The sequence below is a fragment of the Pseudophryne corroboree genome, chromosome 8, assembly GCF_028390025.1.
Source record: "Pseudophryne corroboree isolate aPseCor3 chromosome 8, aPseCor3.hap2, whole genome shotgun sequence".
Taxonomy (NCBI): Eukaryota; Metazoa; Chordata; class Amphibia; order Anura; family Myobatrachidae; genus Pseudophryne; species Pseudophryne corroboree.
In genome coordinates, this window is record NC_086451.1 from 393,577,822 (window position 1) to 393,598,293 (window position 20,472).

The window sequence follows — 20,472 nt, forward strand, 5'->3', positions numbered from 1 at the left end:
TGTCATTCGTGATTGAACTTTGACCTCAAACGGGAAAACACGAATCTTAGTAAATTTACCCCATAGTGTCCCGAGACATGTTGTGCAGATGCACAAGGGAGATATAAATGTCCTGTCTGTTCAGGGTATTGAACATATAAAAAAAACATCCAGAGGAGGGGATAGGTTTAACCTTCTCTGCATGAGAAAAGCATACTGGATATGTTCATTAAATACCTTGTTTCCAAGGGACTGAATGAAAATATAGAAATGAACAATATCTGAACTTATGCACTATATAACACCCCTGCCAATTCTCATTGACAAGGGTGTAATATTTTCCCTCTTCTCTGATTGTGCTGTGATCTCCCTTTTTTCCTAAAATCACTGTCCTGGTATATTTCGATATAAGCTGTCTGGCCATACACTTTCAAGTAATTAAACTTGTTTGTCAAATCAAAATGAATACATACTGTATGTGATACATCATAAGCATAGGCTTCATATAACTTTTGTTCTAGCTGTTACCCAGTTGGTGCTTGTCAGCGGATGATGGGCTTCCTGTGGGTAACCCCATGATCTAGTGTGGCAATTTTCTAATACTCACTATACTGGGATTGTGGTGTGGACATACCCTGTGCGGAGCATGAGAAGACGTCCGTCACCATGCCCGCACTGAGTGTCTCGACATCATTCCTGCTCTAAACACGTTAATTGTTCCTTTTTTAGTATAGGATTGCCATTGAAATATAGAGAAGATACTAATTTTGATATCCTAATTTTGAATGGTAAAATAGTGTGAACCGATCTAAACTTTAGATGCGAGTGGTATATTGTTGCCTCCCCTTATATGCGTTGATATACTCATCTAGTCTCCTGTTGATTGACTTCTAAACCTGTACCTCCCTGCTCATATGAAATGTCTTGAGAGCTTAATTTATTGAGAGCTTAGTGTAACAAAAAAACTCTCTTTTGTTCTAAATAAAAATAACTCATTTAACATTTGGGTGGTCAACTGGGATTTGATCCTATGACCTTGTACACTGGAGTCTGGAGACCAGCTGTGTGAGCTATAGGAGCTGTCATCTATAGGGAGGCTAAAGAAGGAATACTAATAGTGTTATGCGGTAAACAAATTAAACTTTCTGCTCTTTCTCTGCGGTGCCAAAATTACTGTTTATTTGTTACTCTTTAAAAACATTTTTGATGTGATCTGGAGATAAAATATCATACATATATATATATATATATGCAGCAAAAAATATCCGGCACTCCAGAATCCCAAATTGTGAGCTTCCAATAGTATCAGATCGAGTTCCCGTTTGAATGAGTCCGTTGGATTGCCTGACAACTGGCAATAGGTAGACTGATCTTGGAGTAGTAAATCAATATCATGGATATATTTGTCGGTATCCTGGATTACAATGCCACCTCCCTTATCCGCTGGTCGGAAGGTGACATCTGAACTTTGTGACAAATCTTGTAGAGCCTTTTGTTCAGATCTAGTAAGATTTGACGGTACTATTGATTGTGCTGAGTGATATTTCATTACTGCCATGTCAAGCAATCGATTAAATGATTTCAAAGACGCATTTGTGGAAACTGGGTCAAATGTAGTTCTTTTGGGGACTGCTTTCGTTTTATGCCTGATTTGCAGGGTGTCTTGTTTATGTTGGAAGAATTCTTTGGTTTTGAGTGTTCTATGGAGACCATATAGGTCCATCTTCCAATCTAAATCCCGGTGATTATGGGTAGGTACAAAAGACAGTCCTTTATTGAGAACTTTTAATTCTATATCGGTGAACTGGCGGGATGATAAGTTAAAGATTATTTCTTCCCTTTGTTGATGGGTGGCTTGGAAGAATTCTTTGTTGTTCTTGCAACTGTTGTCTAAAACTTTAACTCAAAATTATTTCATCCACCATGGCCAATACGTTATACAAACAACTGGGTGTGCGATGGGGTCCTCAGTGGCCCCATCGTTTGCTAACGTATTTATGTTCCAACAAGAAGAACTGTTTTTCTTTTCATCACCTGCCACCACAGGGAAAATGCTGCTATATACACGCTATATCGATGACCTGCTGATCATCTGGCCTGGACCAGAAGAGGAACTCACTACACTCATCAACCAGATTAATTTGCAGAACTCCCCTATCAAATTCACTTATCAAATCAGTCATAATACCATCAATTATTTAGATGTAACCATAGAGATTATAGATAACCAGCTTCACACCAGACTGTTTTCAAAACCCACCGATCGCAATACTTTGCTCCACCACAGTAGTTGCCATCCTCCTGCATTGATACGAGGATTGCCAAGGTCCCAAATGCTTAGGACAGCCCACATTTCCAGCGACAAAACTACCCTGGCTACTGCACTTGATCAGATGATTCATAAGTTTGCCAATAGGGGCTATAAACTCCGTGAATTAATGAAAACCAGGGATGAAGTCCTGCAAATCCCCAGAGAACAGCTATTGTATAACGTGCCTCAAAAACGACTTGGATCACGAATTCCATTTGTGACCCAATACACCACTGCTAGCAGGGTCATCCCACGTGCCACAAAAGGATTGTGGCCTATTGTCTCAGGGGACAAGGACCTCCCTTGCTTCAAGAATACCACACTGATGCCTAGTTATAAAAGAGAGGACCTAACATCAGAGACATTCTTGTTAAAACCAACATGGTCCCTAAGAATCCAGCTAATGCTTCGCATACCCAGTTGAAAAAACCTGGATGCTACAAGTGTGCATCCTGCACTACATGTAAATATTTAGAAACTGGTCATGAATTCCATAATCCACATACAGGTCATAAATACAAAATCCGCCATGTACTCACATGCACCACGTCATACATTGTTTACATTATCATTTGCCCATGTGGCATGCTTTATGTAGGACTAACCATCAGAAACCTACGAGACAGAATGGCGCTTCATCGATCTGCTATAAAAGCATCTCTGGACGGCAAACCAGTTGACCAACCAGTGGCACGCCATTTCAAATTATGTGGCCACCCGCTATCTAGCCTCAGATATAAAATAATTGACCATATTCCAGCACCCCTGAGACGTGGTGATCGACAACGGGCCCTATCCAAGTGTGAAGCCAAATGGATCTTCCTACTGGATGCATTGTCCCCTAAAGGACTAAATTAAAAATTCACCTGGAATGTCTTCTTATAACAGAGACAGCATATTATGCTACAGTCAATATTTTTATAACCCACAGAATAGGGGTTACTGCTGTAACCCAGTTCCCTCTGTTGTCTCCCTCCCCTCCCTCAACCTTCCCCCCCTTTTTCTTCAACACCCCCCCCCCCTTTTCTTCCTGTTGTATAATTAACAGAAAACGAGTCCATGAAATAATGTTTTTTAAGGACAGAGGTTCCAGGACGCGTTCCGCGTCACTTCCGCCCCATTTCCGGCGTCCGCCGTGGCGATGTGCGCATGCGCATCATGCCACACTTCCGGTAACGGGGCGGAAGTGACGCGGAACGCGTCCTGGAACCTCTGTCCTTAAAAAACATTATTTCATGGACTCGTTTTCTGTTAATTATACAACTTATGGACCTATGATCACAACACATAGTATATATGTGTTAAAACTTAAATTTGTGAAGTTATAAGCAATATACAGCTCCAACAGGAAGTGATGTAATAATTACCCATTAGCTCTTGTACCAGTTATAAATAGAACCTCTGTTCATTAGTACCCTACCCCTTGATGAAGTCTGACGGACGAAACTCGTTGGGTGTACCTCTAACTGACCCGCCATTTTTAAGATAAGCACCATTCTCTTATCTTACTAGATTATTGCTTTGTATTTATATGTTTTGTACTTTTTGTACTTTTTAGCTTTATCTTGATGTAATTTTAATAATATCCCATGCTTTTGAGATCTTAGCCCACCCCTTTTTTTATAAATAAATGTAATTTTATCTTTTTATCTGAACGTATCCTGCCACTTCTTTATACTTATTTTAAATCCATTAGACACTGTTGGTCGCTGGCGCCCCCACCCCTCCCTTTCTTTATTTTTAATCTAAGGTAGCTTATCACTGCCTAAATCTACTTGGGGGCTAGCTGACACCTTATATTCATTAAGGAGTGTCCACGGTTGAGTATATTACCTTAACCTTATACTTACTTTATTCGCATACACCTGTGGCACCATACTACCACTATTTCAACACATATATATATATATATGTATACGTGCTACCTCTGAAGTATTATTTGAAATACTTTATTTTAAATATTAAGATCTCTACCAAAACCAACAGACTGATGTAATAATGATGCACAGGTGCTACCTATAATAATGTGGACAATTTCATTGGCTGAAGCCATTTTTAATACCTACCTAATCTAGTCACCTGTATGCATCTCCTGAGAGTCATAGCGGAGAAACGCATAGAGGAATTCCACATGTGTGCACACTTGCTCCGGTGACTGATTGAACTGAAGCCGCATATACCCTCCCCTCAAGTGGATGCTCTGCCATGCCTGCTGCTAGCTCCGGTAACCAGACCACAGCTAAGCTCTCCTCCAGTGTCCCCGCTGCAGTCAGAGGACCGTGACCGCCAGCCTGCTACAGCGCTGCCAAGCTTTACATCAATGCCGCCGAGGTATTAAAGGATCGTAAACACTGATACACTCGGACGGATTGAGGCTGAGCATACAGATTCAGAGGGGCAGATGTATTAACCTGGAGAAGGCATAATGAAGTGATAAACCAGTGATATGTGCAAGGTGATAAAGGCACCAGCCAATCAGATCCTAACTGTTAATTTACATATTGGAGCTGATTGGCTGGTGCCTTTATCACCTTGCACATATCACTGGTTTATCACTGCCTTATGCCGTCTCCAGGTTTATACATCTACCCCACAGAGAGGTACACGGACGCTATCTTTAGCCACTATGGATGAGAGCTTCTAATTTCAATATTGGGGAACTACAAGTAGTCGGCTCAATGCTAAATACACTGCTGTGAACTGAAAACTTTCTTTCACTGGAGAGTGCAATCACCACTCTTCTGGAAGCACTATTGTGCATACATGTGAATATTACGATCAATAACATCAGTCCACACTTAAAGTGCGTGTTATGACAGATCATTTTTTATGCAATTGTGTTACTATTTATGTATGTAATTAAAATCTTTTAAGCGCTTCTTACCATTAGTTACTTTGTATCAATGTGCATTTTTTGTTTTAATTGACATCCAGATTGTCAACTAGAACATGCATCAATATACTTCTTCATTTTATGGAATATATATAATACTAGATTCCTTACTTCAGAGGTTGTGCCAATTGCTGGTTCACACTGTGCGCCCAATATTTTTCTAAGTGTGTTTGGGTAACACCAGACAAATTTGAAATATACTGTTAAGCAATTTGTTTACAGAGTGTAAGTCATATGTGTACCAAGTTTGTTGTAAATTGCTGCAGGCATACCTGAGTTATGGTGTCTGCTGAAATACTCAGTGCTGCTGCCTCACCCATAGGGGTGCTAGGGGTGTCTTCCCCCCACAATGTTTGTTCCCAGATTGTAAGGCATATGTGTACCAATTTTTGAGTACATTGCTCCAGCAATTCTGGAGTTATGCTGTCTCCTGCTATACTCTGTGCTGCTGTTCCTCCCCCGGGGGTGCTCGGGATTTCTAATTATTTTAGTTGCCTCGGCTGTGTTTTAACACGCTTGTATGTAAAATTTCATGATCTTCGCTTGTAAACTGTGGCTTTGTATAGAAAGACAGAAGGACAAATTTTCGCTTTTATATAGTAGATGTTATTGCCATACTGTATATATTTACTAATTGAAATTGTCTCATATGTTTATGCTTGTTGTTTTATTATTAAAGTAAGTTTAATTTTGAATAACACTCATTCCCATTTTTATTAGATTAATATCCAAGCACCATAGCAAACATTATTTATTTGTATTTACATTACCTTGGAGATTGCAAGGGTGTGGTATCTTAGATAGACTAGACTTAGATCGACAGTGTCTAAATTGACCACTATTGGTCGACAGTAAGTAGGTTGACATGGTTTCTAGGTCGACAGGGACTTTAGGTCGACATGACAAAAGGTCGACATGAGTTTTTTTTCACTTTTTTTGGTGTAGTTTTCTCTGCTCGCCATGCTTCGGGTTACCATTCCCAAATGTAGTCCACGTAGATCGTAAAGTATGAAAACGTTAAAAGAAAATTTTTTGAAAAACTCATGTCGACCTTTTGTCATGTCGACCTAGAAACCATGTAGACCTAGACATTGTCGACCTAAGTCTTGTCGACCTAAAGACCGGATCCCAGATTGCAATCCCTTTTTTACTGAAGGCTGCTTTCTGATTTGTTCTAATTAATTAAGCTGTGTGCCCGGTAATCAATTTCTACCCTAGGATGGATGTCTACTCACTATGTACAGTGCTCCTGGTGCTTCTCATCACCTGCTTGTTGGCTAAATACATTAGGATGATGCTGGAAAAAGCCAAACTTCCCCCTGGACCAACTCCTCTTCCCATCATTGGAACCCTCTACAAGATGAACATCAGTAATATTGTGCAGTCACTACTGGAGGTGAGACAGTGACTTATATAACTGCAAGAGAAGTAATGTCAACAACTCAAATTTTTTTATTGAATTAGTCCACCTTGCTTAACTGGTCGGAGCGTAACGTACTGTATACCTGATTTGCAGCTAGATGTTTCAGTACTTGCCTACTCGAAAGACACAATTTACTGTAACTTTTATTTCATTTATATACATAAAGTAAGACTACCTAAAGCAGAACATATTCAAATGTCACCTCCTACAGTATAAAAATTGTATAGTAGTAACCAAAAAAAAGAAATTAAAAAAAAAAGTAAAAAGTGTATAACATCGTAGCATAAAGCACAAAAGTGTAATGATATATTTAGCAGTGGCTAGTAAGAGAAGATGCAGAGTGGATCAAACTTTATTTTAGCAATCTGCCTTGTCATATACCTACAGTATATAGCATGTTACTTGCTAAAATATCATAATCTCAGAAAACAAAGTAATTTCATTCCTCACTTTCAGACAGCGACGGACTGGGACCTTAATTCGGTTCTGGCATTCGTGAACGCGCGCACCACGGGGGGCGTGCTGCATGAGTCATAGGGGTGTGGACTCGTGACACCCCCCCCCATTACCATGGCGACGGTTGCAGGGGGCGGGGGCGCATCGTGAGTTCAGGGGCGTGGACGCGTGGCACGCCGCCATTTCCATTGAGACCATGGAACCAGAGAGCCGGAGGCTGCGCTGCACGTGGCCTTCCCGGCTCTCTGAGTGACCGGTTCGGCCCACCTGCACATCGGCCCTTCTGGCAGGGCCGGTGCTAGGGCGTTTGGCGCCCTCCTGCAAACTCTAAAATTGCGCCCTCCCTCCGTTAACTTAGAAAGGGACAGCATCCGTCACAAAAGAGGGGTGTGGTCTCACAAGGAAGGGGTGTGGACACACAATAGCACCTCACAATAGTTCCTCCAATTCAAATTACGCCACACTGTAGCACAATCTTATTCACATTATACTGCACGTAGTCCCCATGATTCATATTACACGACATAGGGAGGTATTCAAATAGGTCCGTTTTTTTTGCCTAGGCGAAAAAATAGGACTTGTTGCTATTTTTAAGGTGAATGTGTATTCACCCTATTCAATAGCAGGGCCGTTTTTTTCGCCTATGCGAAAAATTCAGCAGGAGCAAAAAATGTGGATCGGCGAATCCACATGTTTTCTCACCTGCGCCGGTGGAAAGGTGGGCCATTTTCAACGATTTTGAGGCATTTGTTCGCCAATGCCTTTTCACACAAAAAAAGGTGAAACGGCATTGGCAAAAATGCCTTAAAAATGGGCGAAAACGGACCAAATTTGAATAGTCAGGGGGCAAATGGAACAGATAAGAGATTACGCTGACAGTGAGTTAGAGGGAAGGTGAGGGCAGGGGCGCTGACAGGGAGTTAGATGGAGAGTGAGGGCATGGGCGCAGACGGCGTGTTAAAGGGAGCTTTAAGGCAGGGGCACCGAGGGGTGAGTTAAAGGGAAGGTGAGGGCACCCTGAGGGAGGGGGCTACAGGGAGGGTGAGGGCAGAGGCGCTGAGGGGGGAGTTACAGGGAGGGTGAGGGTAGGGACGCTGAGGGGGGAATTACAGGTAGGTTGAGGGTAGGGACGCTGAGGGGGGAGTTACAGGGAGTGTAAGGGCATCCTGAGGGGGGAGGTACATGGACGGTAAGTGTAGGGGCACTGAGGGGGGAGTTACAGGGAGGGTGAGGGCAGGGGAGCTGAGAGCGGAGTTAGAGAGAGGGTGAGGGCACCATGGGGGGGATGCTACAGGGACGGTAAGGGTAGGGGCGCTGAGGGGGGAATTACAGGGAGGGTGAGGGCACACTGAGGGGGCAGTTACAGGGAGGGTGAGTGCAGGGGCACTAAGGGAAGAGTTACAGGGAGGGTAAGCGCATTCTGGGGGGGGGGGAGCTACAGGGATGTTAAGGGTTGGGGCACTGAGGGAAGAGTTACAATGAGGGCAGGGGCCTAAAAAAAAAGCTTCATTAGAAAAAATGCTCTAAATCAAAGTGTGGGTTAAACCTTCATGCAGACTATAAGCTATGGAGAGCCCCCATCCCCCACGACTGTCACTTACCAGTTATTTACGGTATAAGCAGTGCCTCCACAAGTTGGCCTCTGTTGCTGAGAATGCGCTGCTGCGGGTGGCTATCCATTCGATTGAATGCAGCCCACTGGAGAGGAGGACTCGGAGCTGCGGCGCATGTTATTTACATTTCTGTGCTGCGGGCACCGGCTCTTCTTGTTGCTTGCGCCGCTGCTGCCTGTGGTAAGTGACGTGTGACAAGCTCTGGCAGCAGCGACATTCGGCAGCAACAGGTATTGCGACAGTGCGGCTCCGTCAGTGAAGATGCAGAGAGGGTGGAGCCAGTCTTCATGCTGCCGGCGCCGCTGCTCCCTGTCAGAGTGACAGGCGCTGGCAGCCGGCAGCAACGGAGCACAACAGTAAGGTCGCAGAGTGGGGAGAGCGCCTCTCTGACCCAGCGCCTCCCTGCCTTGCAGGACCTTGCTGAGTGGGTAGCGCCGGGCCTGCCTTCTGGCATGTGCCAGAAGTGCCAGATGGCCAGTCCGGCCATGCTTTCAGAGCTGTGGGTAGAATTATGTAAACCTCTCAAAGATATAACTTCACATTACCCTCAGAATCCAGTTCAATCTTGTGATCCTTGCTTACAAAGCACTTAGGGGTGAATGAGAGAGAGAGAGAGAGAGAGAGAGAGATCTAAAACATACACAGTCACAATTTATTTCTCAGAATACTAGGGGTGTATAGGTCATTTCTAGTCTGACAGTTATTCCTGTGTGGCTTAGATCTGTAGCCTACGTTTGTTATTGCTTATTTTACATGATATTGAGAAACCCTGGACTCTTATCTATGTGATCCCCCATATTTTCACCCTTATTTGTCCATCACTTATCATTTTTGTTTATCTACTTTTATATTTTTAAGCTAGTTACGATTGTTGTTTGCTTCTCAGGTGTTCCTTACCTTTATTTAAAAATGTCCTGTGCTGCAATAGATATCTCCCTTCTCCTACAGATAAGTCCTCACAGTATGTGTCCTTGCCGCAGTCATGACAAACAGTCCCTCTCAGCGCCCCAGGTCCCGTGAGACTCTGCAATATTTTTGCATTTTATTTGCCGAAATTGCGTCATAGTCGCAATGAGATGCAACTAGGAAGCACCAAGAGACTGTGCTGATTAATTTGATATGTGAAACCTGTATATCTGTGTGCGACTGAGTCAACTATATATGAAGCACAACAGAATTTGGCATGGAATAAAGCTATATAGATTCAGAGACTCAGTCGCAAACAGATATACAAGTGTCGCATATCAAAGTAATCAGCTCAGTCTCCTGGTGCATGCTAGTCAAAACACATTGAGAAAAAGATGTATTTTCACAAAAAAAATATGCCCAACACTAGAAGAGTTGCACAGGACCTGCCGTCTCACTCATGCTGCACAGCATATTGAGGCTATACTGTATGTATGAGGACTCATCTGTACATAGAAAGCACTTAATCATTCTGCCCTCTACTACATTTCCAACTCATGTCTCTCTGGCTACCTCCACTCTTCCTCCGGTTCCTCCCCCTCATGCCTATCTCAGATAATTCTCCCATTCCTCTTGAACTCACTCCCTTGTCAAGTCAGACTTCTGCATGTCTTACCAGCTTCAAACATTCAATCAACACTCACCTTTTCATCAGAGACCTTCTTTTCTGCCCAGATCACCCGTTCTTTTAATACAGAAGTGTCCTCATACATCATTGCTGCAGTCACGCCAAATAGCCCCTCTTGGCACACCAGGTACCGTGAGACTTTGCTGGCATCGAGAATATTTTTTGCATCTTTTTTTTGCTGGAAATGCCTCTTATTCACAATGCGATGTGACTAGGACACAACAGGAGGCTGTGCTGCTTGCGCTTTGTCTACAGACTCAGTCACACACACATACAAGTGTTACATATTATATTAATCAGCGTCTTAGTCACATTGCATTGTGACTAAGATGCATTTTTGGAAAAAAAAGACATCTAATGCTAACAGAGTTGAACGGAACTGGCGGCTCACTCACACCATGCATCTCGCACTGCATGGCATATTGAGGCTAGATGACTTTATGTAATCTGTCATATACAAGCCCTTACTTAATTGTTTTTCTCTAGCATTGTTCTTGCATTCAGGGTCCCTTTTCACGGTCGTGGCACTATTGCGTCTAATTGGATACCGCCCTTTGTGGTGCCTAAAAAAAGAAATAAATAAAATATTATTATTATTATTATTATTATTATTAATTTATCCACTTTTCTTTTGTACTGTTAGTTGCAAAAAACATATGGTGACATCTTTACTATATATCAAGGGAACCGTCCTTGCATTGTGCTGTGCGGATATAAAGCTATAAAGGAGACTCTGATTGACAAGGCAGAAGAATTCAGTGGTCGGGCTTATTTCCCTGCATTCTATGACTTTACCAAGGGAGATGGTAAGTACATGTAGGTTATGTGGACTTCTCTTCTGTACAAACCCTATGTGTTCTCCTTAACCAGATCAGCTTGTCTTGTGTATGAAGGATCTCAGTTCTCAGATAGTTTAGCAGGATATGGATCTTCATGATTCGTCCTTTAACACCATTCCTTTCTGTTAATATGAGGGAGCACCTCACATCTACAACACACATATGCTTTGAAATGATGAATGTCCTAAGAAAAGAAATTAGATTTATAAACAGATTGGAATATGAGCTGGACTTTAATTGAGTTTGTTAAGCTCAAAGTTAAACAAGGTTAAGCTCAAAGTTAAAAATAATAATAATAATATTATTAATAATCACAGTATAGTTTTAATTAAGCAATATAACATGATATTGCATACAAGGCTTGCTATAGTATATATTTCTTTTTGAATTGTTGTAAAATGCAGATACTTTTTTTGTGGCTTCATAGGCCCATGTGATATCCATGATGGAGCACTTTTAGTAATTTGCATATTCAGCCAATAGCCACACTATTTTGTTTTCTAGTCCAGCCAATAGCCATTGCAAGTCCAGCCAATAGCCATACTATTGTGTTTTCTAAAGTTATATTTTATTTATTTCAAAAAACAAGGTACAGAAAAAAGTGCAGAATGGGAAAATGATACAGACAAAAACATCATAGAACATCACAGAAAATAAAGTAACTGTATCTTATACCAGAAATAGCAATAGACCTGGAATAGAAAATATAAGGGGGAGGAGGAAAGAAGATATGGACAGTTGACAGTGAGGTGGGCTATTGGTTGCCTTGGTGCTCAAGGGAAAAAAATGAAAGGTGGGGGAAGGAGAAAAGAGGACAGGAATGGGTCATTTCAGGCATGTGAAAGGTAACCAGGCAATATTGACTCCAGGACAGAGGAAGGACAGAGCACATACTGTATAAACCTGCAATAGGAGAAGTTAGGGGAATTTAGGAGGCAACTAAGCATCCATGAAGCCCAGATCTGGCGGAACTTTTCAGTTTCATCATGAAGGTAGTAGGTAATGTTTTCAATATGGGCTATGACTCACATGTAGGATTTGAGAGAGGATATACTTGGAGGGCTCGGCTGTTTTCAGGCCTTAGCAACGAGACACTTGGCAGTGGCAAGAATATGAGAGGCCAACTTAGCCAAGTGCAGATCAACTTCCGGGATGGGTCAACATAAGAGAAATGTCCATGGGTCTCTCTGAACGGGAGAGGGCAAGAGAGATGAAAGTAGGGAACATGCTTTTTTTCCAAAAGAGAGAATTTTTTCAGATATGTCCACCATATACATATGAAAAAGGGTGCAACCTACCCACACACCCTTTAACACATAGGAGAAGTGGAGGGATTCATTTAGCTAGTCTGTCTGGGGTAATAAAAATGCACTTTATACACATTCTCTTTAATCATGGTAGAGATCAAACTACATATTACAACAAGCCTAATGACTTCATAGCTATCCTCATCTGGATGGGCACCTACATCTCTTTCCCATTCCTTTTTATGCCTAATTTCAGCAACAAGAGTACAGGAGGATTTAGTAAGGGTGAAGATGGCTTCTTGACAGTATATAATAAATAAAAACATTCAGTCTTGCTCATGAAATTCCTCAGTGATGACCACAATTTTCCAAAAATACAATAAAATATACATTCTCCTCTACAGTTTGCATACCGGTGAACATTATCCTTGCACTTAACTATAAAGTATATTTTTGTAATGGGCAAAGAAAGCATAATGGTCTGATTGTAACTTATACACTGATCTTTCCAGACTCTTTTAGGTTTTTCTCAACATGCTAAAGCCTTGTAATGTGTTTAATACATTGCATTTTGGCCTGTTAGTAAGATTATCATCAGCTGTTTTTGTTTTCTAGTGGTGTGTGCCAAACTAGAGATAAATATATGTAAAATGCAATCAGGAAAAACTTGCTTTTTCAATTCAAATCACATTTAGGGGATCACAAATGGTGTAATACTACATTCCAGTCTCACAACACTGTGGTCTTGGGTTTGGTAGGGAACATACTGTACTGTAGATTGTAAGCTTCTCTGTGCTAGGGACTAATGTAAATGTCCAGATATTCTCTGCTCCAGAACATGTGTGCCCTACATAAATAACTGGTAATAAAATAAATCATTTATGTCAAGAAATATCATGCCCTATATCATTTTATGGTATTACAAATGTAGGGTGGAAAATGGGTATCCAAAGAAAGTCATTCTTTGCCTGGTAGGTAGTTAAGTAGAATGAATAAAATGGATGAAGGTTAGGGGAAGAAGAGGTCAGTTAGTGTACAGTATAACAGCCTATCTGTATTTGGTTGGTGTGTGGGCCTGCCTATAATTAGTAGTTTATTTCCCTGGGTGTACACTATCTGAGTATTCTTATTTCACTATAGGGTGTTTAAATAAAAACAAACTGATCTATTACATGTCACATCAGCGTTTTCTATCTCATCTAAAACACAACTTGTTATATTATTATCCAGATGTGGTATTCAGTAATGGTGAAAAGTGGAAGGAGCTGAGGCATTTTACCCTTTTAACACTGAGTAATTTCGGAATGGGGAAACGTAGCATTGAGGAGCGGATAAAGGAGGAGGCCGAGTATCTCACTGATGTTCTGAGAAAAACAAATGGTAATGTATATGAACACAAAACTCTACAGTATATAGATGTTCACTTATTTGACCCTATGTATTGTACTAATAAAAATGATAGAGAAGGCAGCTCTCTTTGTAACAAGGTACATTGCATTTTCATTAAATTGAATGCATCACTTTTTAAACAAGTTGAATATATGAATTTTAATTCATAATGGTGCTTATAGTACACCATGCTCAGTCACCACGTTAACACGAGCTTCATATTACTATTCTGGTCTGTTTTAACAGTTAGATTGTATTGCTGAAGGTTTGGCCTAGACCAGTGATTCTCAAACTCGGTCCTCCCCACACAGTTCACAGTTTCAAGATCACCTAGCAGATGCACAGGTGTATCATTACTCACTGATACATTTTAAAAGATCCACAGGTGAAGATTATTATTTCACTTGCCATTCTGTGAGGAGACCTGGAAAACATGAACTGTTTGGATTCCTGAGGACCGAGTTTGAGAACTTGTGGCCTAGACTGACCACTTCAAAATTGCTGCACATGGACAGGTAAGATTTAGCACATTAATGGACACAATGGCTCTAAACTGTAACAGTGACCAGAGGCACTTGAAGAATTAATAGTGACTTTGTGAAGTACATTTTGGGAACTCAAAGAAGGGTTAATAAATGCTGTTACAATTAGAAATACCTGAGACCTTATCTCCCACTACATTCATTAGTAACTTACACTGACAATATTTTTTTGGCAATACTATTACGTTTTACAATAACTACAGTACATTACCTCTTTCCATATCTGAAATGTAGTAAATGTAAAAATACAAAGTTACACCTTGTAAATTTGTATTATAGCATCTAACCTTTAGGGCAACTCTGGCTAGCTCAGACTCTCTGGGGTATATTTATTAACCTTCGGTTTTGTGTTTTTAGGGGATTTTTCTGTCGGTTTTGCAAACCGTCCAACTTAATACAGTCAAAACCGACCAAAAGCCCATCTTTACAACACTTTAGAACATCTACCAACATTTACAAAAGGTTGTTTTTAAACCTGACCAAAAAACAATGCCAAAAAGAAAGGAAACCTGCATAAACAATAAACCTGCTAGTGGCTGTTGAGTTTGGGAGAAGCACTGCACAGATCACTATAATTTGTAATGGGTACAGCCAGGCGCATAGCCAGAACTTTGAGCCCCATAGAAACATTTTGAAGGGACTTCTGTACCAATGCTTCTAGAGAGACAGTCTGTGGCAGTTGTTCATTTTATGCCCCCATAATAGTGCCCTAGTTCATATATGTGACACTGTAGGGGAGCCAGTACATATTATGCAATACAGTGCCCCAGTTCATATTATGCCACACTATAGTGTCTTCACCTCATACTGTGCCACATTATAGTGCCCCATTTTATATTATGTAACATTATAGCAGAGCCGTAATTAGGTGTGTGGATGGTGCCTTGCCCACAGTGCAACTGCACTGAAGGCACACCATCTGGCAGCACACCCCTACGTACGGCCATTTCAGTCAGGTGTGAGGTGTAAGTTCCGCTGCGCCGCTGCCTCTGTTCGGGAGGGGGAGCGGCGTTAAAGGAGAGGGAGTGGAAGTGCTACTGTAGGCGGCAACTCCGTTAAATGACCCGCCGCCGCTCTGCCTGTGAGACCCGCCACCGCTCTGCCTGTGAGACCCGCCGCCGCCGCTAGCAAGGAGGGAATGGAAGCGCTACTGCAGGCGGCAGCTCTGTTAACTGAGCTGCCACTGCTCCGCCTGTGAGAGCCGCCGCCGCCGGCAATGGAGAGGGACTGGGAGCGCCTGTACAAGAGTGACTGCGCCTGGCAGACCTGGATGCCTGATCGGCCACAGAGGTGACTTTAAAAAAAAAAAAACACACACACTCTCTCACTCCCTGCCTCAGGTGTAGATCTCTGTTGCTGTAATATACACACACACTCACTCACTCACACTCTCTCTCACACTCCCTGCCTAATGTGCAGAGCTCTGTTGCTGTAATATACACACACTCACTCACACTCTCTCTCTCACACTCCCTGCCTCAGGTGTAGAGTGCTGTTGCTGTAATATACACACACTCACTCACGCTCGCTCTCTCACACACTTCCTGCGTTAGGTGTAGAGCGCTGTTGCTGTAATATACACACACTCACTCTCTCTCTCACTCACACTCCCTGCCTCAGGTGTAGAGCGCTGTTGCTGTAATATACACACACTCTCTCTCACACACACTCCCTGCCTCAGGTGTAGAGCGCTGTTGCTGTAATATACACACACTCTCTCACACACACTCCCTGCCTCAGGTGTAGAGCTCTGTTGCTGTAATATACACACTCTCTCTCTCTCACTCTCTCTCACACTCCCTGCCTAATGTGTAGAGCTCTGTTGCCTAATGTTTAAAAAGGAACTCTGCTGCTGTAATGTGTATAAAGGGGGCTCTGCCTGGCCAAATGTGTAAAAGGGGGCTCTGCCTGGCCTAATGTGTAAAAGGGGGCTCTGCCTGGCCTAATGTGTAAAAGGGGGCTCTGCCTCCCGTAATGTGTAAATGGGGGCCCTACCTGGTGTAATGTGTAAATGGGGGCTCTGCGTGCCGTACTGTGTAAATGGGGGCTCTACGTGCCGTACTGTGTAAATGGGGGCTCTACCTGGTGTAATGTGTAAATGGGGGCTCTACGTGCCGTACTGTGTAAAAGGGAGCTATGTGGCCATGCCCCTTACCCATGAAGCCACACCCCTATATTTTTGACGCGTGCCTTTGGCACGCATTCACCCTGTTTTATATTTGGGGGGGGCGCCGATGCTGTTCCTTGCACACAGCGCTAAAATGTCTAGTTACGGCACTGCATTATAGTGCCATCCAGTTCATTTTTATACCACATTGCAATGAGAATGTCCAGGGCCTAGTGCATAACTAGATATGTTGTAGACCCCAAGGCAAAAGTTTGTAAGAGGTGCTATGTATCACCCACATGTTACTTTGACAGGGAAGGTGCCCCCCACCAGCTCTAGGCCCCATAGCAGCTGCACTCTCTGCAGCTATGGCAGCTACACCCTTGGTTACATCCATACTTACTCAGATATAAACTGGTTGGATAGATTGGAGCTTGAGCAAAGTGGACAGTCATGCAGCTCATTAGACGTTTAGGCAGGATGTTGAAATGCTTTGGAGCAGATGAAATCACAGGTCTCACTAGAGCTAAGTGTTACCCTGCCATTCACCATTGCATAGCTCTTACACAGTAGGTAGATGGTGCCATACATGCGCAGTATTAGGTTACGTGGCCATCTTGGTTAGGGGTTTAGTACGGCTGACCGGCGGTCAGGAGACCGCCCGTCAGCTTACCGACGCCGGGATCCCGGCAGCATACTGACGCCGGGATCCACGCGGGTAGGGGCGAGTGCAGCAAGCCCCTTGCGGGCTCGGTGGCGACCTGCAGTCGCCACGGGTTCTATTCCCACTCTATGGGTGTCGTGGACACCCACGAGTGGAAATAGTCCCTGTCGGTCGGCATGCCGACCATCGGGATAGTGAGCCGCCAGGATGGTGGAGGAGGTCATGTGACTGTCGGTCAGCTGACCGCCGGTCACATGAATACCACCCTTGGTTAGGGAATGAAGCCTCCCCATAGAAACCAACAAGGTGTCTGTGCAGTAGCTCACTCCACTCTCAACATGAATTAGGCCGTGAGGGTCTGATTCAGAGTTGCATGCTATGCGGATATTCATGCAAAACGGGCAATGTTTTTTCTTCTGTACATGTATCTGAGTTGCACCACACCTGTGTCCTGATTTTACTATACAGAATCACAGAACAAATTTAGATGCACGGTATCAGAAATGTAAGGTACAGATGGAGCTACACTAGTTGTGGCTCCGTCTGTGCCTGGGCGTGCCTGCCTAATGCCGAGAGCGTCTCTGTCCAGCCGGGAGCGCACGCCACTGATGGAGACGCGCCCCAATCACTAGAATAGGAGAGCATCTCCGTCACGCGCCCGGATGGAGACGCTTAGAATGGGATCATGTCTGTGCACTCCCTGCATGACTAGGTGGATGGATCGCCCTAGTCACACCGGAAGTGCACACCTGCGATGTAGCTGCCTCAGATGAGCGCGGCTCCATCTGTACATTCCGAACAGTGACAAGTGTACAGGCAGGGTGGCTAAAAAGATGTATGGAGATGCTGTATCTTATGGTAGTGTCGCTAAAAGTGATGGCATACAAAGACGCTAAACTGCTCACATAGGTTGCCATATGTTTTGTACATCTGCCAAGGACTGGTGCAAGTTTCGATGGTGCTGATGATGGTGCATCTAAATCACTTCTGAATCCTCCCTCACCTACTCCACCAGCCACTATCAAGGCACAGGATCTTGCTTCCTACTTCAAGAAGAAGATTGATAAGGTCCGAGATGAAATGGTATGCTCTTCGGCAGCCAGTGACCTGCTCCATTCTTTACCTGAACCCTCTGGCACTCTCTCTTCATTTGATCCCACAAATGAAGATGAAGTATCATCACTCTTCTCATCCTGCTTCTCTACTACCTCTCCTCTTGATCCTTTACCCTCACAAACAAGTAAAGCTCTGTCTCTGGTGCTCATCCCTACCTTCACATCTGCAATCTCTCTCTCTCTCTACTGATATTTTCCCTTCACTCTTCAAGCATGCAGTGATAACTCCCATTTAAAAAAAACAAAATTCTGTCCCTAACGCTCTCTCAAACTACCGCCCTATCTCTCGGCTCCCTTGTTTCTCTAAGCTACTTGAGAGACTTGCCTACACTTGACTCACACACTTTCTTAACTCACACATTTTATTGGACCCACTTCAGTCAGGCTTCCGTTCCCAACACTCCACAGAGACAGCACTGACTAAAGTGGTTAATGATTTGGTCACTACGAAGTCTAAAGGCCATTACTCACTACTTATTCTTCTAGATCTGTCTGCTGCATTTGACACTGTTGGACATTCTATTCTCATACAAACACTACAATCCCTAGGTCTTAAAGACACAGCCCTTTCTTGGTTCCTATCCTACCTATATAATCGCTCCTTCAGTGTTTGCTTTTCTGAATCTACCTCCTCTTCGCTACCTCTTTCAGTTGGAGTACCGCAAGGCTCAGTCTTGGGTCCTCTGCTTTTCTCTATCTATACCTTCTCTCTTGGTGTTTTTGGATTTCAGTATCATCTGTACGCAGATGATACTCAAATCTACCTATCCTCCCCTGACTTGTCCCTATCTGTACTGGGCCGTGTCACTGAATGCCTTTCTGCCATTTCATCCTGGATGACATCTTGCCACCTCAAACTTAATATTTCAAAGACAGAGTTAATAATATTTCCACCGGCCAATAGTAGGTACCAACCTGATATCTCTATCACTGTTAAAATCTCGACTATCTACCCTACCCCACAAGCTCGCTGCCTAGGTGTCATCCTTGACTCTGATCTGTCCTTTGTTCCCCACATTCAGTCTGTCTCAAGATCATGTAACATGCATCTAAAAAACATATCCAAAATACGACCATAACTTACACAAGACACTGCTAAAACTCTAATCCACGCTCTCATTATCTCCCGCATTGATTATTGCAATAGTCTCCTAACTGGTCTTCCCAAAACGAGACTCTCACCACTACAATCCATTCTGAATGCAGCGGCGAGGTTAATCTTCCTAGCTAGACGTTCATCGTCTGCAGATCCACTCTGTCAGTCCCTCCATTGGTTACCTGTATTCTACCGTATTCAATATAAAATACTTTTACTCACACACAAGGCCATTAACCAAACTACACCAACGTACATCACTTCGCTTATCTCTAAATATCTCCCAACCAGACCTCTTCGCTCTTCACAAGACCTGCGTCTCTCATCCACACTCATTACTCGCTCCCACTCACGATTGAAGGACTTTCATCGGGCTGCACCCACTCTGTGGAATGCCCTACCACACACAATAAGACTCTCCTCTAGTCTCCAAACTTTCAAGCGTTCTCTGAAAACTCACCTCTCTAGGCAAGCATATCAAATTCCGGAACCGCCCACATAACTTTCATAAACCTTCCTATCCAATTGCATCCACTCTGCACAGTCCACACATATCCTCACATGTCTTCTCATTCTTCACTTTCCCTTCCTCTCGAACCCGGTTCATCATTGCTGTATGACCATATCATACAGCCCACCAAGAACCTTTGCAATCTGGCGGGCAACTATGCAATAGATAGCACCTTTCCTTGTGTATATACATGCCTATTTCCCTATAGATTGTAAGCTTACAAGCAGGGCCTTCCTACCGCTATGACTGTTTGTTATTACCCAGTTTGTAATATCATTGTTATTTACAATTGTAAAGCGCAACGGAATTTGCTGTGCTATATACGAAACTGTTAATAAAAAAATAAAAAAATGCACCAAGCAGTATGTCAGTGTCTATGGATGCTGGCAGTGGATGTCTCAGTTCTTGCACATTCAGATGCACAGATTTACACCAAGGAAGGACTTTGTAGCTGCATTAGCAGAAAGATGCAAAAGATTAAGCCGCCATGTCTGTGTCCAACTCGGGATAAGGCCCTATGGAGCATAGTGCCTGTAGAGATGGATTCAATGTCAATAATTCACACAGTGGGGTTATTGTTTTTTCACTGTGTTATGAAAGGCTGGATCCTTGGACTTCCAAGATGCTGTAGAGTACTTCAGAACTAATTGCTGCTTTGGACTTGTTTGAAGTAGAGGGAAGCATTCCTTCTGT

At 43.1% G+C, this 20,472-nt stretch overlaps 1 protein-coding gene across 1 annotated transcript in view; it reads left to right on the plus strand.

Moving 5' to 3' along the window:
* LOC134949253 (cytochrome P450 2F2-like) overlaps positions 1–20,472 on the plus strand; it is a 178,445-nt gene that overhangs the window by 83,071 nt on the left and 74,902 nt on the right. Inside the window, exons 2-4 of the mRNA XM_063937733.1 lie at positions 6,402–6,579; positions 10,913–11,075; positions 13,586–13,735. Coding sequence (XP_063793803.1) covers positions 6,403–6,579; positions 10,913–11,075; positions 13,586–13,735 — 490 coding nt within the window. The 5' untranslated portion in view covers position 6,402. The remainder of the gene's footprint in view (positions 1–6,401; positions 6,580–10,912; positions 11,076–13,585; positions 13,736–20,472) is intronic.